This window comes from Salvelinus alpinus, chromosome 19 (genome assembly GCF_045679555.1).
Source record: "Salvelinus alpinus chromosome 19, SLU_Salpinus.1, whole genome shotgun sequence".
Taxonomy (NCBI): domain Eukaryota; kingdom Metazoa; phylum Chordata; class Actinopteri; order Salmoniformes; family Salmonidae; genus Salvelinus; species Salvelinus alpinus.
This window is the reverse complement of record NC_092104.1, coordinates 10,612,452-10,630,485: the sequence shown is the minus strand read 5'-3', so window position 1 is coordinate 10,630,485 and position 18,034 is coordinate 10,612,452. Positions and strand designations below refer to the sequence as shown.

The 18,034-nt window shown below is 46.7% G+C and overlaps 1 protein-coding gene across 2 annotated transcripts in view; it reads left to right on the top strand.

The window, feature by feature from the left end:
- Positions 1-18,034, top strand: part of LOC139545004 (serine/arginine repetitive matrix protein 4-like) — a 169,736-nt gene that overhangs the window by 139,176 nt on the left and 12,526 nt on the right. For both annotated transcript variants that reach the window (XM_071352309.1, XM_071352310.1), the window contains exons 3-6: positions 3,942-4,034; positions 7,464-7,544; positions 8,002-8,079; positions 16,377-16,463. In XM_071352309.1, the coding sequence (XP_071208410.1) occupies positions 3,942-4,034; positions 7,464-7,544; positions 8,002-8,079; positions 16,377-16,463 (339 nt within the window). The remainder of the gene's footprint in view (positions 1-3,941; positions 4,035-7,463; positions 7,545-8,001; positions 8,080-16,376; positions 16,464-18,034) is intronic.

The following is an 18,034-nucleotide window of genomic DNA, read 5'->3' as shown; positions in this document are numbered from 1 at the left end:
TGGTGCCGGAACTGGTGGTACCGGGCTGGGGACATGCATCTCAGGGCTAGTGCGGGGAGAAGGAACAGGGCATACTGGACCCTGGGGACGCACATTAGGCCTAGTGCGTGGTGCCGGAACTGGTGGTACCGGGCTGGGGACACACATCTCAGGGCTAGTGCGGGGAGCAGCAACAGGACGCACAGGACTCTGGGAACACACAGGAAGCTTGGTGCGTGGTACCGGACTGGAGACACGCACCATAGGGCTAGTACGTGGAGGAGGAACAGGGCACACTGGACTCTCGAGGCGCACTATAGGCCTGGTGCGTGGTACCGGTACTGGTGGTACCAGGCTGAGGGCACGCACCTCAGGAAGAGTGCGGGGAGAAGGAACAGTGCGTACAGGGCTCAGGAGACGCGCAGGAGGCTTCCCAACCTTACCTGGTTGTATGCTCCCCCATATCAACATCTCTCTCTCTTCGCTCTCCTCCAATAACACCAACAACTCCTCAAATGTCTCATAATCTCCCATCCTTTCACTTTCCTCCAATCTGTCCAATAACTCCTCCACATTCTCCGACTCATACCTTCGTTTAGCCAACTGCTCCTGATGGTAAGCACGGGGAACTGGCTCAATTCTCCCACTTGACCCAGCCACACTCCCCGTGTGCCCTCCCCCAAGAAATTTTTGGGGGAGCCTCTCGGGCTTCCAGCCACTCTGCCTTGATTTACGCTGCTTGGTCCCATGTTGGTGGGTAATTCTGTCACGGTCGTCTTGAGGTGAGAGAGAGGACCAAGGCGCAGCGTATGCAAAATACATCTTCCTTTATTTTACTACGAAGATGAACACGACACGAAACACTTATACAAACTATACAAAAACAACAAACAACCGTGAAGCTACAAACGAAAGTGCACACACAAGCTACTTACGTTCTACATAGACAATTACCCACAAAAAAGCTAAAGCCTATGGTTGCCTTAAATATGGCTCCCAATCAGAGACAACCATAACCAGCTGTCTCTAATTGAGACCCAATTCAGGCAACCATAGACTTTCCTAGACACCTACACTGAACACTAAACCATCCACTATACTAAACTCCCTAAACAATACAAAAACACACAAACTTCCCCATGTCACACCCTGACCTAACTAAAATAATAATGAAAACAAAGATAACTAAGGCCAGGGTGTGACACCAACGACCAGTCATATTTTATTTGCATATGGATCCTCCTACTTTGAAGGGGTAAGCGAGGTAGGCTTTAGAGTCTACGATCCTATCCGCCAATCAGGGTATGTAAATATATGTACATTTGTATCAACATGCCCATACGATCAGACTGAGCATTTCAATGGCAAACGGAGGCTCAGGGAAACAAATGATAACAGATATATATTTGAAGAAAAACCTTGCCCTTCCTGTGTGCACTGAGAACCCTGTTGCATCACAGCATGATGCTTAGAGCCACTCAGACACTGTTAGAGACCACGTCTGTTTACAGTTTTCAGGGACCATGCTCATTTGTAAATCAACAGCGTTTTACCTGCTCTGTATTGACGGCTCTGATTACACATTTTAAATGTTTGACATCTATACGCACAAAGTGCTCTGCCAGCAATCAAATGTAGACAATAGCTGCAGTCACTAGTACAAGTGCATGTTTGTGTGGGCAGGCGGGCATGTACTGCATGCATACTGTACCCGCCTCTATGTGTGTGTGTGTGTGTGTGTGTGTGTGTGTGTGTGTGTGTGTGTGTGTGTGTGTGTGTGTGTGTGTGTGTGTGTGTGTGTGTGTGTGTGTGTGTGTGTGTGTGTGTGTGTGTGTGTGTGTGTGTGTGTGTGTGTGTGTGTGTGTGTGTGTGTGTGTGTGTGTACCTCTCTGTACTGTGTGTATTACAAACCTGTGACTGCTCTCTCAGCATCACTTCGCTTGCCCAACATATTTACACCTCAACCACCAGTGATATAAACACACAGCGAGTCCTACCCGTTTGATCTCCTCCATGACACGCTCTCCACTTTTTCATATAACGCTCATTTATTACCTCATTATAGAAACCAATGCAAAGCTGTCCAAATGAATCGCAGATAAAACACACTTTCTTGCACATCTCTCTGTTCCTTTCTCACTTCCTCTCTCTCTTCCTCTCTCACTTACTCTCTCTCATCCTCTGTCTCTTCCTCTGTCTCTTCCTCTCTCCCACCAGTCTGTTGGTGCTTCAAAGGGCCTCGTCGCCCCGACGCATCAGCCATTTGCAGAGAGAAAATTAAGTGGATCTTTCAGGAGCGTTCATCTTGAGAAACAGATGGGCTTCGACAAGAGTCACATCTTTATATTGACAAATGAACATGCTACGGGTGGAAAGGCAATGTCTGGGTGGGGGGGACACACTACCTGACTGAGACGACCCCCCCCCCCCCCCCCCCGAGAGAGAGGAGAGAGAGAGAGAGAGAGAGAGAGAGAGAGAGAGAGAGAGAGAGAGAGAGAGAGAGAGAGAGAGAGAGAGAGAGAGAGAGAGAGAGAGAGAGAGAGAGAGAGAGAGAGAGAGAGAGAGAGAGAGAGAGGCAGAAAACCTCCCAGCCTTGCTTTGGCAATGTAAACACGTTTCTCATGCCAATAAACATGGGAAATGAGTGGTGCAGCGGTCTAAGGCACTGCATCTCAGTGCTAGAGGCGTCACTACAGTCCCTGGTTCGATCGTGGGCTGTATCACAACCGGCCGTGTTCGGGAGTCCCATATGGCGGGCAACAATTGGCCCAGCGTCATCCGGGTTAGGGGAGGGTTTCTCCAAGTAGGCCGTCATTGTAAAATAAGAATTTGTTCTTAGCTGACTTGCCTAGTTTAAAAAAAGTTCAATAAATCAATAAAATGCCCAATTGAACTGTAACACGTTTCCCATGCCAATAAAGCCCCATTGAATTGAGAGAAACTGACTAATGCTGGAGCTGGAGAGGGAGGTGGGGAGAGGGAAAGAGAGAGTTAGAGAGAGGTGAGAGCCGTCCTACATACTAAGCTAGATGCCCTCAATCTCACACAAATTATCATGAAACCTACCCGGTACAACCCCAGGATCTCAGCGATCACTGCCTCATTGCCTGCTTCCGCGGTCAAACGACCACCCCTCATCACTGTCAAACGCTCCTTAAAACACTTCAGCGAGCAGGCCTTTCTAATCGACCTGGCCCGGGCCTTTCTAATCGACCTGGCCCGGGTATCCTGGAAGGACATTGACCTCATTCCGTCAGTAGAGGATGCCTGGTTATTCTTTAAACGTGCTTTCTTCAACATCTTAAAAAAGCGTGCCCCATTCAAAAAATGTAGAACTAAGAATAGATATAGCCCTTGATTCACCACAGACTAGCTAAACATCTGGCTATGGGCTGGCACTGGCAGTATAGGATTATGGAGAGTGAAATAAATTGTAGTTATCTAGCTGTGGCCATCTGGCTAGTAACAACAAGGGCTTTGTATAAAATAGATAAAGCGCAGATAGCTTAGAATCTAGACCACAAGCAATACGCATGGATATGCATCGCGAAACAACGCTGTTACCGTCGTCTGGTTTGGAGTATTTTATCAAGGTTGAGTGTCTGACGACTTCAAGGTCTTTGCTGTGTGAACACAAAAGAGTTTGACTGCCGACATCGTTCAGAGGTGCTAAGTACTCTCGGCAGGCAAACTTATTGGTGTGTCTGAGCTTCAAGCGAACATGTATCCTACATTTTTGTCAGTTGGTCACGTTGGAACTTTATTCCTGGGGAGACAGGTGTAAATTATTAAAATGACTTGATTTTATAGTCATTCCTGTGTGGCCCCAAATATAGTTGATCGGCAATGCTGTTAGCATACTGAGTCCCTGTATATAGGTCATACAGTACTGCAGAAACCTTAGTCTCCCTGAGGAGAACAAATCAGTAACCTTGTCCATCCCTGTCTCTCTCCTGTTGCAGTGTGTTGTTTGATAGCGATCTTTCCCCTCGGCCCCACGCTTCCAAGGGGAAGAAGAAGAGGAGGAAATCGGAGCGAAAGAGGAAGAGGGAAAGGTCAGTTCATAAATTAAACCAGCATTATGGTGGCCTAGTGAAACCAGCACTATGGTGGCCTAGTGAAACCAGCACTCTGGTGGCCTAGTGAAACCAGCACTATGGTGGCCTAGTGAAACCAGCACAATGGTGGCCTAGTGAAACCAGCACTATGGTGGCCTAGTGAAACCAGCACTATGGTGGCCTAGTGAAACCAGCACTATGGTGGCCTAGTGAAACCAGCACTATGGTGGCCTAGTGAAACCAGCACTATGGTGGCCTAGTGAAACCAGCACTATGGTGGCCTAGTGAAACCAGCACAATGGTGGCCTAGTGAAACCAGCAATCTGGTGGCCTAGTGAAACCAGCACTATGGTGGCCTAGTGAAACCAGCACTATGGTGGCCTAGTGAAACCAGCACTATGGTGGCCTAGTGAAACCAGCACTATGGTGGCCTAGTGAAACCAGCAATCTGGTGGCCTAGTGAAACCAGCACTATGGTGGCCTAGTGAAACCAGCACTATGGTGGCCTAGTGAAACCAGCAACTGGTGGCCTAGTGAAACCAGCACTATGGTGGCCTAGTGAAACCAGCACTATGGTGGCCTAGTGAAACCAGCACTCTGGCCTAGTGAAACCAGCACTCTGGTGGCCTAGTGAAACCAGCACTATGGTGGCCTAGTGAAACCAGCACTCTGGTGGCCTAGTGAAATCAGCACTATGGTGGCCTAGTGAAACCAGCACTCTGGTGGCCTAGTGAAACCAGCACTATGGTGGCCTAGTGAAACCAGCAATCTGGTGGCCTAGTGAAACCAGCACTATGGTGGCCTAGTGAAACCAGCAATCTGGTGGCCTAGTGAAACCAGCACTATGGTGGCCTAGTGAAACCAGCACTATGGTGGCCTAGTGAAACCAGCAATCTGGTGGCCTAGTGAAACCAGCACTATGGTGGCCTAGTGAAACCAGCACTATGGTGGCCTAGTGAAACCAGCAATCTGGTGGCCTAGTGAAACCACATTAATGGTGGCCTAGTGAAACCAGATCTATGGTGGCCTAGTGAAACCAGATCTATGGTGGCCTAGTGAAACCAGATCTATGGTGGCCTAGTGAAACCAGATCTATGGTGGCCTAGTGAAACCAGATTTATGGTGGCCTAGTGAAACCAGATCTATGGTGGCCTAGTGAAACCAGATCTATGGTGGCCTAGTGAAACCAGATCTATGGTGGCCTAGTGAAACCAGATCTATGGTGGCCTAGTGAAACCAGATCTATGGTGGCCTAGTGAAACCAGATCTATGGTGGCCTAGTGAAACCAGATCTATGGTGGCCTAGTGAAACCAGATCTATGGTGGCCTAGTGAAACCAGATCTATGGTGGCCTAGTGAAACCAGATCTATGGTGGCCTAGTGAAACCAGATTTATGGTGGCCTAGTGAAACCAGATCTGTGGTGGCCTAGTGAAACCAGATCTATGGTGGCCTAGTGAAACCAGATCTATGGTGGCCTAGTGAAACCAGATCTATGGTGGCCTAGTGAAACCAGATCTATGGTGGCCTAGTGAAACCAGATCTATGGTGGCCTAGTGAAACCAGATCTATGGTGGCCTAGTGAAACCAGATCTATGGTGGCCTAGTGAAACCAGATCTATGGTGGCCTAGTGAAACCAGATCTATGGTGGCCTAGTGAAACCAGATCTATGGTGGCCTAGTGAAACCAGATCTATGGTGGCCTAGTGAAACCAGATTTATGGTGGCCTAGTGAAACCAGATCTATGGTGGCCTAGTGAAACCAGATCTATGGTGGCCTAGTGAAACCAGATTTATGGTGGCCTAGTGAAACCAGATCTGTGGTGGCCTAGTGAAACCAGATCTATGGTGGCCTAGTGAAACCAGATCTATGGTGGCCTAGTGAAACCAGATCTATGGTGGCCTAGTGAAACCAGATCTATGGTGGCCTAGTGAAACCAGATCTATGGTGGCCTAGTGAAACCAGATCTATGGTGGCCTAGTGAAACCAGATCTATGGTGGCCTAGTGAAACCAGATCTATGGTGGCCTAGTGAAACCAGATCTATGGTGGCCTAGTGAAACCAGATCTATGGTGGCCTAGTGAAACCAGATCTATGGTGGCCTAGTGAAACCAGATCTATGGTGGCCTAGTGAAACCAGATCTATGGTGGCCTAGTGAAACCAGATCTATGGTGGCCTAGTGAAACCAGATCTATGGTGGCCTAGTGAAACCAGATCTATGGTGGCCTAGTGAAACCAGATCTATGGTGGCCTAGTGAAACCAGATCTATGGTGGCCTAGTGAAACCAGATCTATGGTGGCCTAGTGAAACCAGATCTATGGTGGCCTAGTGAAACCAGATCTATGGTGGCCTAGTGAAACCAGATCTATGGTGGCCTAGTGAAACCAGATCTATGGTGGCCTAGTGAAACCAGATCTATGGTGGCCTAGTGAAACCAGATCTATGGTGGCCTAGTGAAACCAGATCTATGGTGGCCTAGTGAAACCAGATCTATGGTGGCCTAGTGAAACCAGATCTATGGTGGCCTAGTGAAACCAGATCTATGGTGGCCTAGTGAAACCAGATCTATGGTGGCCTAGTGAAACCAGATCTATGGTGGCCTAGTGAAACCAGATCTATGGTGGCCTAGTGAAACCAGATCTATGGTGGCCTAGTGAAACCAGATCTATGGTGGCCTAGTGAAACCAGATCTATGGTGGCCTAGTGAAACCAGATCTATGGTGGCCTAGTGAAACCAGATCTATGGTGGCCTAGTGAAACCAGATCTATGGTGGCCTAGTGAAACCAGATCTATGGTGGCCTAGTGAAACCAGATCTATGGTGGCCTAGTGAAACCAGATCTATGGTGGCCTAGTGAAACCAGATCTATGGTGGCCTAGTGAAACCAGATCTATGGTGGCCTAGTGAAACCAGATCTATGGTGGCCTAGTGAAACCAGATCTATGGTGGCCTAGTGAAACCAGCACTATGGTGGCCTAGTGAAACCAGATCTATGGTGGCCTAGTGAAACCAGATCTATGGTGGCCTAGTGAAACCAGATCTATGGTGGCCTAGTGAAACCAGATCTATGGTGGCCTAGTGAAACCAGATCTATGGTGGCCTAGTGAAACCAGATCTATGGTGGCCTAGTGAAACCAGATCTATGGTGGCCTAGTGAAACCAGATCTATGGTGGCCTAGTGAAACCAGATCTATGGTGGCCTAGTGAAACCAGATCTATGGTGGCCTAGTGCGATGGGTCTATTTTTGGACATGTTCTAACTGTTCTCTGAGCAAACTGAAATTTTAGAGACGCACACAGAGAGAGAGGGATATTATCAGCTTTGATAGAAGAGTGCTTTTAGATAATGGTGCGTGCGTGTGTGTGTGTGTTTGTGTGTGTGAGTGTGTGTGGTCATACTGTTTTTTTGTGGTTTCTGTCATAGGTCTCCGTACTACAGTCTGTCTCCGGTGAGGAAGAAGAAAAAGAAGAAGAAGAAGAGCTCTAAGAAAAGCAAACGCCACAGGTAGCTACTTCCTGTTTCATATCATAATGTCAAACGGCACTGGTAGCTACTTCCTGTATCATGTCATAATGTGAAACGCCACAGGTAGCTACTTCCTGTTTCATATCATAATGTCAAACGGCACTGGTAGCTACTTCCTGTATCATGTCATACTGTGAAACGCCACAGGTAGCTACTTCCTGCATCGTAATGTTGTTGTTGATCAGTATTGAAATGAGTTACTTTGACGATAAATGTATTTCACCAGAAGACACCCTATGGGTCTGGCACGCAAGATTACTTTGGCAATAACAAAAAATATATATTATTATACTCCAACTGATCTATTACATCACTAATGTATGATGTTGGAGGGCAGAGGCTGAGTTAGTTTTAATAGCAGGCCTCTCCCTCAAATAAATGGCAAAGAACTAGTGGAAGTGTCAGCAACAACAATAACAGATTTTTTTTTTTCCAGGTACACCTCTAAAAAGACAAAGCACAGCTCTTCTAGTTTGAAGCATAAGAGGAAGGATGATCGAAAGCACAAGAAAAGGTTGGTCAATGGGATTTTTCCTCAATTGAGGAACATATATCTTTCCATCACAGTACATTTTCCACCGCCCAATCTCTCTTCGAGCCATCCTTTTCCCTCTCCTGCTATTATAAGCCAATAGTTCCCAAACGGAGGGTACTAGGACCCATGGGCCTTCTTGGCCTATTCACAGGACGTACTTCAGAAGACTGCATTTTACCATAGGCCTACTGGTAAAATGCACATGACGGGGTACTTCAGGGGTACTCAGGAAGAGCAAAATTCGGTTGGTGGTACAGTAACCGAAAAAGGTTGGAAACCACTGTAGTAAGCCATCCTTCTGCTACGACCAGAAGCTGTGAGGAAATATGAACATGATCCTTTAGAGCAGAGGTGCACAATTGACGGAAGGTTCTATCTGGACCTCGACACATTTCTCATAAATAATTGCGAAATTAAATACTGATGAAGCAACCCTTTTTTTCAATGTACACATATTGAGCTGGCTCAGCGCAGCTGGGAAGGTCCCAGACAGCGCCCCATACTACTGTGTGTTGTCCAATCACGTGCGTTATTTAAATCACTTCATGAAACTCAGACAATCAAAACGAATGTTTACAATGCATGTTAGGAGACTGATGTCGTTAGAGAGAGAGAGACAGCGAGAGAAGAAAAAACGGAAGCGAAAGGAGAAATTATAGAATGCCGTGCACAAAAGTTAGGAAAGTCGATACAGAAAATCAAGCTTTCAAAGAGGAGTGGACAGACAAATATGCCTTTATCCTTCCCGCAGCGAGTGTCCAACCACTCTGCCTGATATGTTCAGAGACCGTGGCTCTAATAAAAAGTTCCAACGTGAAGCGCCACTATGAGGCAAAGCACAGATCTTTTGAGCAAACATATCCACATCAGTCTGAGGTGAGGGCATGGAAAATAAACAAACTCAAAGCCCAGTATGATCGGTCCACCAGAGTCCTCTCCCATGCATTCACTGCCCAACAACGTGCAAACGAATGTTCACTAAAAAATTGCTTGGATTTTGGGTAAACACCAAAAGCCATTTATTGACGGGGGAGTGGTGATGGAGTGCATGAACGCTGTCGCTGAAACTTTACTTGACGGTAAACAAAAAGACGAGCTGTGTGAAAAGATCAAGCAAATCCCAATGTCACGTACAACATCAGCAAGAAAGAGTGAAATACTAACAGAGGATGTATTAACACAGCTTGATGAAGCTATTCGGAGTGCACCATGCAGAGCATTATGCTGTTGATTAATCTACTGATGTGAGTAATAATGCCCAGCTTCTGGTGTATGTTAGATTTTGCCACACAGAGAAGAAGGAATTCTGTGAAGACCTGTTAGGTGTAACACCACCCGAAACACATACAAGAGGAAAGGACATATACATGGCCATAAAGGAGATGCTGAGAAAGAGGGGGACAGACCTAAAACAAGTGGTCTCTATCACCTCAGACGGGGAAGAGAGAGAGGAGCTGTGGCACGGCTGAAAGAGGACAACCCTGATCTCACAGCTTACCACTGCATCATTCATCAGTCTGTCCTGTGCGCCATCTGTCAGAAGAGTATGCTGAAGTGATGAATACAATGATGAAACTCATCAACCTCCTCAGGGTATCCTCATCTCATCAACATCGTCCTGCTGAGAGAATTCCTGAAAGAAGTTGAGGCAAATGCAAATGACCTACAGCTGCACAACAACGTAAGATGGCTCAGTGAAGGCACGGTGTTGGAACGCTTTTGGTCCATTCGAAAGGAAATAACAGCTTCCCTAGTACAGCTCAAGAGTCAGAAGGCAACAGTTTCCACTTTCGTAGACATCACATCACACCTTAATGAGCTCAATATGAAACTACGGGGCAAGAACAATTCAGTTTGTGATTTGATGACATCTGTCCGCTCCTTCCAGAGGAAACTGGAAGTGTTCAATAAAGATCTTCAAGGAGACTGTGCACACTTCCCAAAAGTGCAGGAACTGAGTCAGGGTGAGAGAGATGTTTCTCCTTATGTTGACTTCATAGATACGCTGACAGGAAACTTCAGAAATCGCTTTGACAGCTTCAGCCTTGGACAGCAGCTCCTTCTTCTACTTGAGAATCCATTCCTCATCACAGATGTCAGGGGACTTTCAAATGAGGTGACACAGACCTTCAAGTGGGCACATGCTGGATCTCTACAGATGGAACTGATTGATCTGCAAAAAAATGTTGCACTAGGAGAGCACTTTCAACTAACTGATCATGACCCTTTCTGACTGCAGGCTGTGTCTGAGACTGTTTTCCCTGGTCTAACCAACTAACTGATCATGACCCTTTCTGACTGCAGGCTGTTTCTGAGGCTGTTTTCCCTGGTCTAACCAAAGTATCACTACACACCTTGAGCATGTTTGGCTCCACATACAGTTGTGAGTCTTCTTTCTCCACTATGAACATCATTAACAATAAGTACCTTTCTAGACTCACCAATGAGCACCTTCATACAGTTGAAGTCGGAAGTTCACATACACTTAGGTTGGAGTCATTAAAACTCGTTTTTCAACCACTCCACAAATTTCTTGTTAACAAACATAGTTTTGGCAAGTCGGTTAAGACATCTACTTCGTGCATGACACAAGTAGTTTTTCCAACAATTGTTTACAGACAGATTATTTCACTTATAATTCACTATTTCACAATTCCAGTGGGTCAGAAGTTTAAATACACTAAGTTGACTGTGCCTTTAAAACGGCTTGGAAAATTCCAGAAAACGATGTCATGGCTTTCGAAGCTTCTGATATGCTAATTGACATAATTTGAGTCAATTGGAGGTATACCTGTGGATGTATTTCAAGCCTACCTTCAAACTCAGCGCCTCTTTGCTTGACATCATGGGAATATCAAAAGAAATCAGCCAAGACCTCGGAAAAATCATTCAGACCTCCACAAGTCTGGTTCATCCTTGGGAGCAAATTTCTAATGCCTGAAGGTACGACGTTCATCTGTACAAATAATAGTATGCAAGTATAAACACCATGTGCCCACACAGCCGTAATACCGCCCTGGATGGAGACGCGTTCTGTCTCCTCGAGATTAACGTACTTTGGTGCGAAAAGTGAAAATCAATCCCAGAACAACAGCAAAGGACCTTGTGAAGATGCTGGAGGAAACAGGTACAAAAGTATCTATATCCACACCTGCAATGCAGGTGCTTCTACACCTGCATTGCTTGCTGTTTGGGATGATATATATCAGCTGATGTAAGAAGGGCTATATAAATACATTTGATTTGATTTGAGTTAAACAAGTCCTATATCGACATAACCTGAAAGGAAGCTCAGCGAAGAAGAAGCCACTGCTCCAAAACCGCCATAAAAAAGCCAGACTACGGTTTGCAACTGCACATGGGGACAAAGATCGTACTTTTTTGGAGAAATGTCCTCTGGTCTGATGAAACAAAAATAGAAATGTTTGCCATAATGACCATCATTGTGTTTGGAGGAAAAAGCGGGAGGCGTGCAAGCTGAAGAACACTATCCCAACCGTGAAGCACGAGGGTGGCAGCATCATGTTGTGGGGGTGCTTTGCTGCAGTCGGTTCTGGTGCACTTCACAAAATAGATGGCATCATGAGGTAGGAAAATTATATGGATATATTAAAGCAACATCTCAAGACATCAGTCAGGAAGTTAAAGCTTCGACGCAAATTGGTCTTCCAAATGGACAATGACCACAAGCATACTCCCAAAGTTGTGGCAAAATTGCTTAAGGACAACAAAGTCAAGGTATTGGAGTGGCCATCACAAAGCCCTGACCTCAATCCTATAGAAAATTTGTGGGCAGAACTGAAAAAGAGTGTGCGAGCAAGGAGGCCTACAAACCTGACTCAGTTACACCAGCTCTGTCAGGAGGAATGGGCCAAAATTCACCCAACTTATTGTGGGAAGCTTGTGGAAGGCTACCCGAAACATTTGACCCAAATAATTTTTTTTAAAGGCAATACTGACAAATACTAATTGAGTGTACTGTATGTAAACTTCTGACCCACTGGGAATGTGATGAAAGAAATAAAGGCTGAAATAAATCATTCTCTCTACTATTGTTCTGACATTTCACATTCTTAAAATAAAGTGGTGATCCTAACTGACCAAAGACAGGGAATTTTTTACTAGGATTAAATGTCAGGAATTGTGAAAAACTGAGTTTAAATGTATTTGGCTCAGGTGAATGTAAACTTCCGACTTCAACTGTTTGTGCATGAGAATGGCACTGACTCCACTCCAGCCAAGGTTCAAATGACTGGCAGGGCAAGAAACAGCCCATTTCTCTCACTAAAGAAGAGAGATGGAGAAGTGGGAGAGAATTGGAAAGATCAATATTAAACCTGTGGTTTCTAATTTGTTCAAAAATCAAATCACTTTTTTCAGAAACAGGCACTTTGGTTATTGTTTTGTGAAGATGCAGTCTTGTTTTCCATTTTACATTTTACCTCATGTTTAATGTGTCTGCATTGAAAATGTGCAATAAATATTGTTTAAATGTTATTGAAATGTAGTACTTTGTTTATTAGCTATACATATACAAGAACTACATATGCCCCCAAATCATAGCGCACGTTAGAAATTTTAATGGTTTGGTCTTTTGGGAATAGAAAATGTTAGTCACTGGACATCTTTGAATTCTAATTGTGCACCCCTCTTCCTTTAGATCAATCAATCACATTTATTTATTAAGCTCTTTTTACGTCAGCCGATGTCACAAAGTGCTGTACAGAAACCCAGCCTAAAACCCCAAACAGCAAGCAATGCAGATGTAGAAGCACGGTGGCTAGGAAAAACTCCCTAGAAAAGCCAGAACCTAGGAAGAAACCTAGAGAGGAACCAGGCTCTGAGGGGTGGCCAGTCCTCCCCGGCTGTGCCGGGTGGAGATTATAACAGAACATGGACAAGATGTTCAAACGTTCATAGATGACCTGCAGGGTCAACTAATAATAATCAGAGTGGTTGTAGAGGGTACAACAGGTCAGCACCTCAGAAGTAAATGTCAGTTGGCTTTTCATAGCCGATCATTCAGAGTTAGAGATAGCAGGTGCGGTAGAGAGAGGGTCCAAAACAGCAGGTCCGGGACACGGTAGCACGTCCAGTGAACAGGTCAGGGTTCCATAACCGCAGGCAGAACAGTTGAAACTGGAGCAGCAGCATGACCAGGTGGACTGGGGACTGCAAGGAGTCATCAGGACAGGTAGTCCTGAGGCGTGGTCCCAGGCCTCAGGTTCTCAGAGAGAGAGAGAGAGAGAGAGAGAGAGAGAGAGAGAGAGAGAGAGAGAGAGAGAGAGAGAGAGAGAGAGAGAGAGAGAGAGAGAGAGAGAGAGAGAGAGAGAGAGAGAGAGAGAGAGAGAGAGAGAGAGAGAGAGAGAGAGAGAGAGAGAGAGAGAGAGAGAGAGAGAGAGAGAGAGAGAGAGCATACTTAAATTCACACAGGACCCCGGATGAGACAGGAGAAATACTCCAGATATAACAGACTGACCCTAGCCCCCCGACACATAAACTATTGCAGCATAAATACTGATGACTGAGACAGGAGTGGGAGGGGGACACTGTGGCCCCGTCCGACGATTCACCCGGACAGGGCCAAACAGGCAGGATATAACCCCACCCACTTTGCCAAGGCACAGCCCCAACACAACTAGAGGGATATCTTCAACCACCAACCTACTACCCTGAGACAAGGCTGAGTATAGCCCACGAAGATCCTTCCCACGGCACCTACCCTGACAGAAAGATCACGTCAGTGACTCAACCCACTCAAGTGACGCACCCCTCCTAGGGACGGCATGGAAGAGCACCAGTAAGCCAGTGACTCAGCCCCTGTAATAGGGTTAGAGGCAGAGAATCCCAGTGGAGAGAGGGGAACCGGCCATGCAGAGACAGCAAGGGTGGTTCGTTACTCCAGTGTCTTTCCGTTCACCTTCACACCCCTGGGCCAGACTACACTCAATCATAGGACCATCTGAAGAGATGGTTGAGACCGAGTCTGCGTCTCTCACATAGATCGGCAGACCATTCCATTTTAAATGGAGCTCTATATTCAAATCAAATCGAATCACATTTTATTTGTCACATACACATGGTTAGCAGGTGTTAATGCGAGTGTAGCGAAATGCTTGTGCTTCTAGTTTCCGACCATGCAGTAATTTCTAACAAGCAATCTAACAATTTCACAACAACTACCTTATACACACAAGTGTAAAGGAATGAATAAGAATATGTACATAAAAATATATATGGATGAGCGATGGCCGAACGGCATAGGCAAGATGCAGTAGATGGTATAGAGTACAGTATATACATATGAGATGAGTAGTGTAGGGTATGTAAACATTATATAAAGTGTCATAGTTTAAAGTGACTAGTGATACATTTATTACATCCAATGTTTAATTATTAAAGTGGCTAGAGATTGAGTCAGTGTGTTGGCAGCAGCCACTCAATGTTAGTGATGGCTGTTTAACAGTCTGATGGCCTTGAGATAGAAGCTGTTTTTCAGTCTCTCGGTCCCAGCTTTGATGCACCTGTACTGACCTCGCCTTCTGGATGATAGCGGGGTGAACAGGCAGTGGCTCGGGTGGTTGTTGTCCTTGATGATCTTTTTGGCCTTCCTGTGACATCGGGTGGTGTAGGTGTCCTGGGGGGCAGGTAGTTTGCCCCCGGTGATGCGTTGTGCAGACCTCACTACCATCTGGAAAGCCTTACGGTTGTGGGCGGAGCAGTTGCCGTACCAGGCGGTGATACAGCCCTACAGGATGCTCTCGATTGTGCATCTGTAAAGGTGTGTGAGTGTTTTTGGTGACAAGCCAAATTTCTTCAGCCTCCTGAGGTTGAAGAGGCGCTGTTGCGCCTTCTTCACCACGCTGTCTGTGTGGGTGGACCATTTCAGTTTGTCCGTGATGTGTACGCCGAGGAACTTAAAACTTTCCACCTTCTCCACTACTGTCCCGTCGATGTGGATAGGGGGGTGCTCCCTCTGCTGTTTCCTGAAGTCCACGATCATCTCCTTTGTTTTGTTGACGTTGAGTGTGAGGTTATTTTCCTGACACCACACTCCGAGGGCCCTCACCTCCTCCCTGTAGGCCGTCTCGTCGTTGTTGGTAATCAAGCCTCCCACTGTAGTGTCGTCTGCAGGAGAGGCCTTAACAGGAAGCCAATGTAGAGAGGCTAGCACTGGACTAATATGATACATTTCTAGTCAAGATTCTAGCAGCCGTGTTTAGCACTAACTGAAGTTTATTTAGTGCTTTACTCGGGTAGCCGGAATGTAGAGCATTGCAGTAGTCTAATCTAGAAGTGACATGGATAGATTTTTCAGCATAATTTTTGGAAAGAAAGTTTCAGATTTTTTGCAATGTTACGAAGATGGAAAAAAAGCTGTCCTTGAAATAACCTTATTATGTTCGTCAAAAGAGAGATCAGGGTCCAGAGTAACGATCCATGATGAGAAGCAACCAGTGTGGACAACTACACTGCTTTTGTGTTCTGAAAGCACTATGAAATCACCCACTCCGATAGAGAAAAAAAACGATTGAAAGCGAGAATTACAATGAAAGAGAAAAAGGGACCAAAAGAGAATAAGAGAATCCAAGTTCACGCTGTGAATAAACAATATTTCCAATTGTTCTGTAGTGAGCAGTGCAGCGCAGAGCATTGCTGTTGAACATAGTGTGACTGCTACAGAATGTCAGACCACGCTCCTCTGCTCTCTTCTCCTCTCCTCTGCTCTCTTCTCTCCTCTCCTCCTCTCTTCTCTTCTCCTCCTCTCTTCTCTTCTCCTCCTCTCTTCTCTCATCTGCTCTCTTTTCCCCTCTCCTCTCCTCTCCTCTCCTCTCCTCTCCTCTCCTCTCCTCTCCTCTCCTCTCCTCTCCTCTCCTCTCCTCTCTCCTCTCCTCTCCTCTCCTCTCCTCTCTTCTCTATTCTTCTCCTCTCATCTCCTCCTCTCTTCTTTGCTCTCCTCCTCTCTTCTCTCCTCCTCTCTTCTCTCCTCCTCTCTTCTCTTCTCCTCTCTTCTCCTCTGCTCTGCTCTCCTCTCCTCCTTTTTCTCTTCTCCTCCTTTCTATTTTCTTTTTCTATCATTGTTTTTCCATGACTTTGTCTTATTTTTATAAAAATATATATTGATTTAATTTGGTGGCAGTTATCAGGGAAGTAGCATATACAGGTATAAGGGTAAGCAAGTCCAATATCCATCACAGCAACATCTGACTATTTCTTCCCCACTAAGAAGATCCTCACCCCCTGTTCTTTCTCTCTCCTCTCGTTTGCTCTTCCAGCTCACGGAGGCACATGCACCGGAGACGACGCTACCGGAGGTCGGAGTCTGAGAGTTCCACGTGGCGCTCCTCCAGCACCGAGAGCAGGTAAGTCCTAGCCACTGAGACGTGCGCACACACACACACACACACACACACACACACACACACACACACACACACACACACACACACACACACACACACACACACACACACACACACACACACACACACACACACAGAGAGACAGAACCCCGTTTTTCTTTCCAGCCCCGGACATTCGGCTCGATCTGGTCTGGACTAGTCTGGTCTGGTCTGGTCTGGACTAGTCTGGTCTGGACTAGTCTGGTCTGGTCTGGTCTGGTCTGGACTAGTCTGGTCTGGTCTGGACTAGTCTGGACTAGTCTGGTCTGGTCTGGTCTGGTCTGGACTAGTCTGGTCTGGTCTGGTCTGGTCTGGACTAGTCTGGTCTGGTCTGGACTAGTCTGGTCTGGTCTGGACTAGTCTGGTCTGGTCTGGTCTGGTCTGGACTAGTCTGGTCTGGTCTGGTCTGGACTAGTCTGGTCTGGTCATGCCAAAGTGGTGACTGATGGACCAGAGGTGAATGATAGGCCAGAGGTTACTGAAAGGCCAGAGGTGAATGATAGGCCTGAGGTGACTGAAAGGCCTGAGGTGACTGATAGGCCAGAGGTGAATGATAGGCCTGAGGTGACTGAAAGGCCAGAGGTGACTGATGGACCAGAGGTGAATGATAGGCCAGAGGTGACTGATAGGCCAGAGGTGACTGAAAGGCCAGAGGTGACTGAAAGGCCAGAGGTGACTGAAAGGCCAGAGGTGACTGATAGGCCAGAGGTGAATGATAGGCCTGAGGTGACTGATAGGCCAGAGGTGACTGAAAGGCCAGAGGTGACTGATAGGCCAGAGGTGAATGATAGGCCTGAGGTGACTGAAAGGCCAGAGGTGACTGAAAGGCCAGAGGTTACTGAAAGGCCAGAGGTGACTGAAAGGCCAGAGGTGACTGATAGGCCAGAGGTGAATGATAGGCCTGAGGTGACTGATAGGCCTGAGGTGACTGAAAGGCCAGAGGTGAATGATAGGCCAGAGGTGACTGAAAGGCCAGAGGTGACTAATAGGCCAGAGGTGACTGAAAGGCCAGAGGTGACTGAAAGGCCAGAGGTGACTGAAAGGCCAGAGGTGACTGAAAGGCCAGAGGTGAATGATAGGCCTGAGGTGACTGAAAGGCCAGAGGTGACTGAAAGGCCAGAGGTGAATGATAGGCCTGAGGTGACTGAAAGGCCAGAGGTGACTGAAAGGCCAGAGGTGACTGAAAGGCCAGAGGTGACTGAAAGGCCAGAGGTTACTGAAAGGCCAGAGGTGACTGAAAGGCCAGAGGTGACTGAAAGGCCAGAGGTGAATAATAGGCCTGAGGTGACTGAAAGGCCAGAGGTGAATGATGGACCAGAGGTGAATGATAGGCCAGAGGTGACTGATAGGCCAGAGGTGACTGAAAGGCCAGAGGTGACTGATGGACCAGAGGTGAATGATAGGCCAGAGGTGACTGATAGGCCAGAGGTGACTGATAGGCCAGAGGTGAATGATAGGCCAGAGGTGACTGAAAGGCCAGAGGTGACTGATAGGCCAGAGGTGAATGATAGGCCAGAGGTGACTGAAAGGCC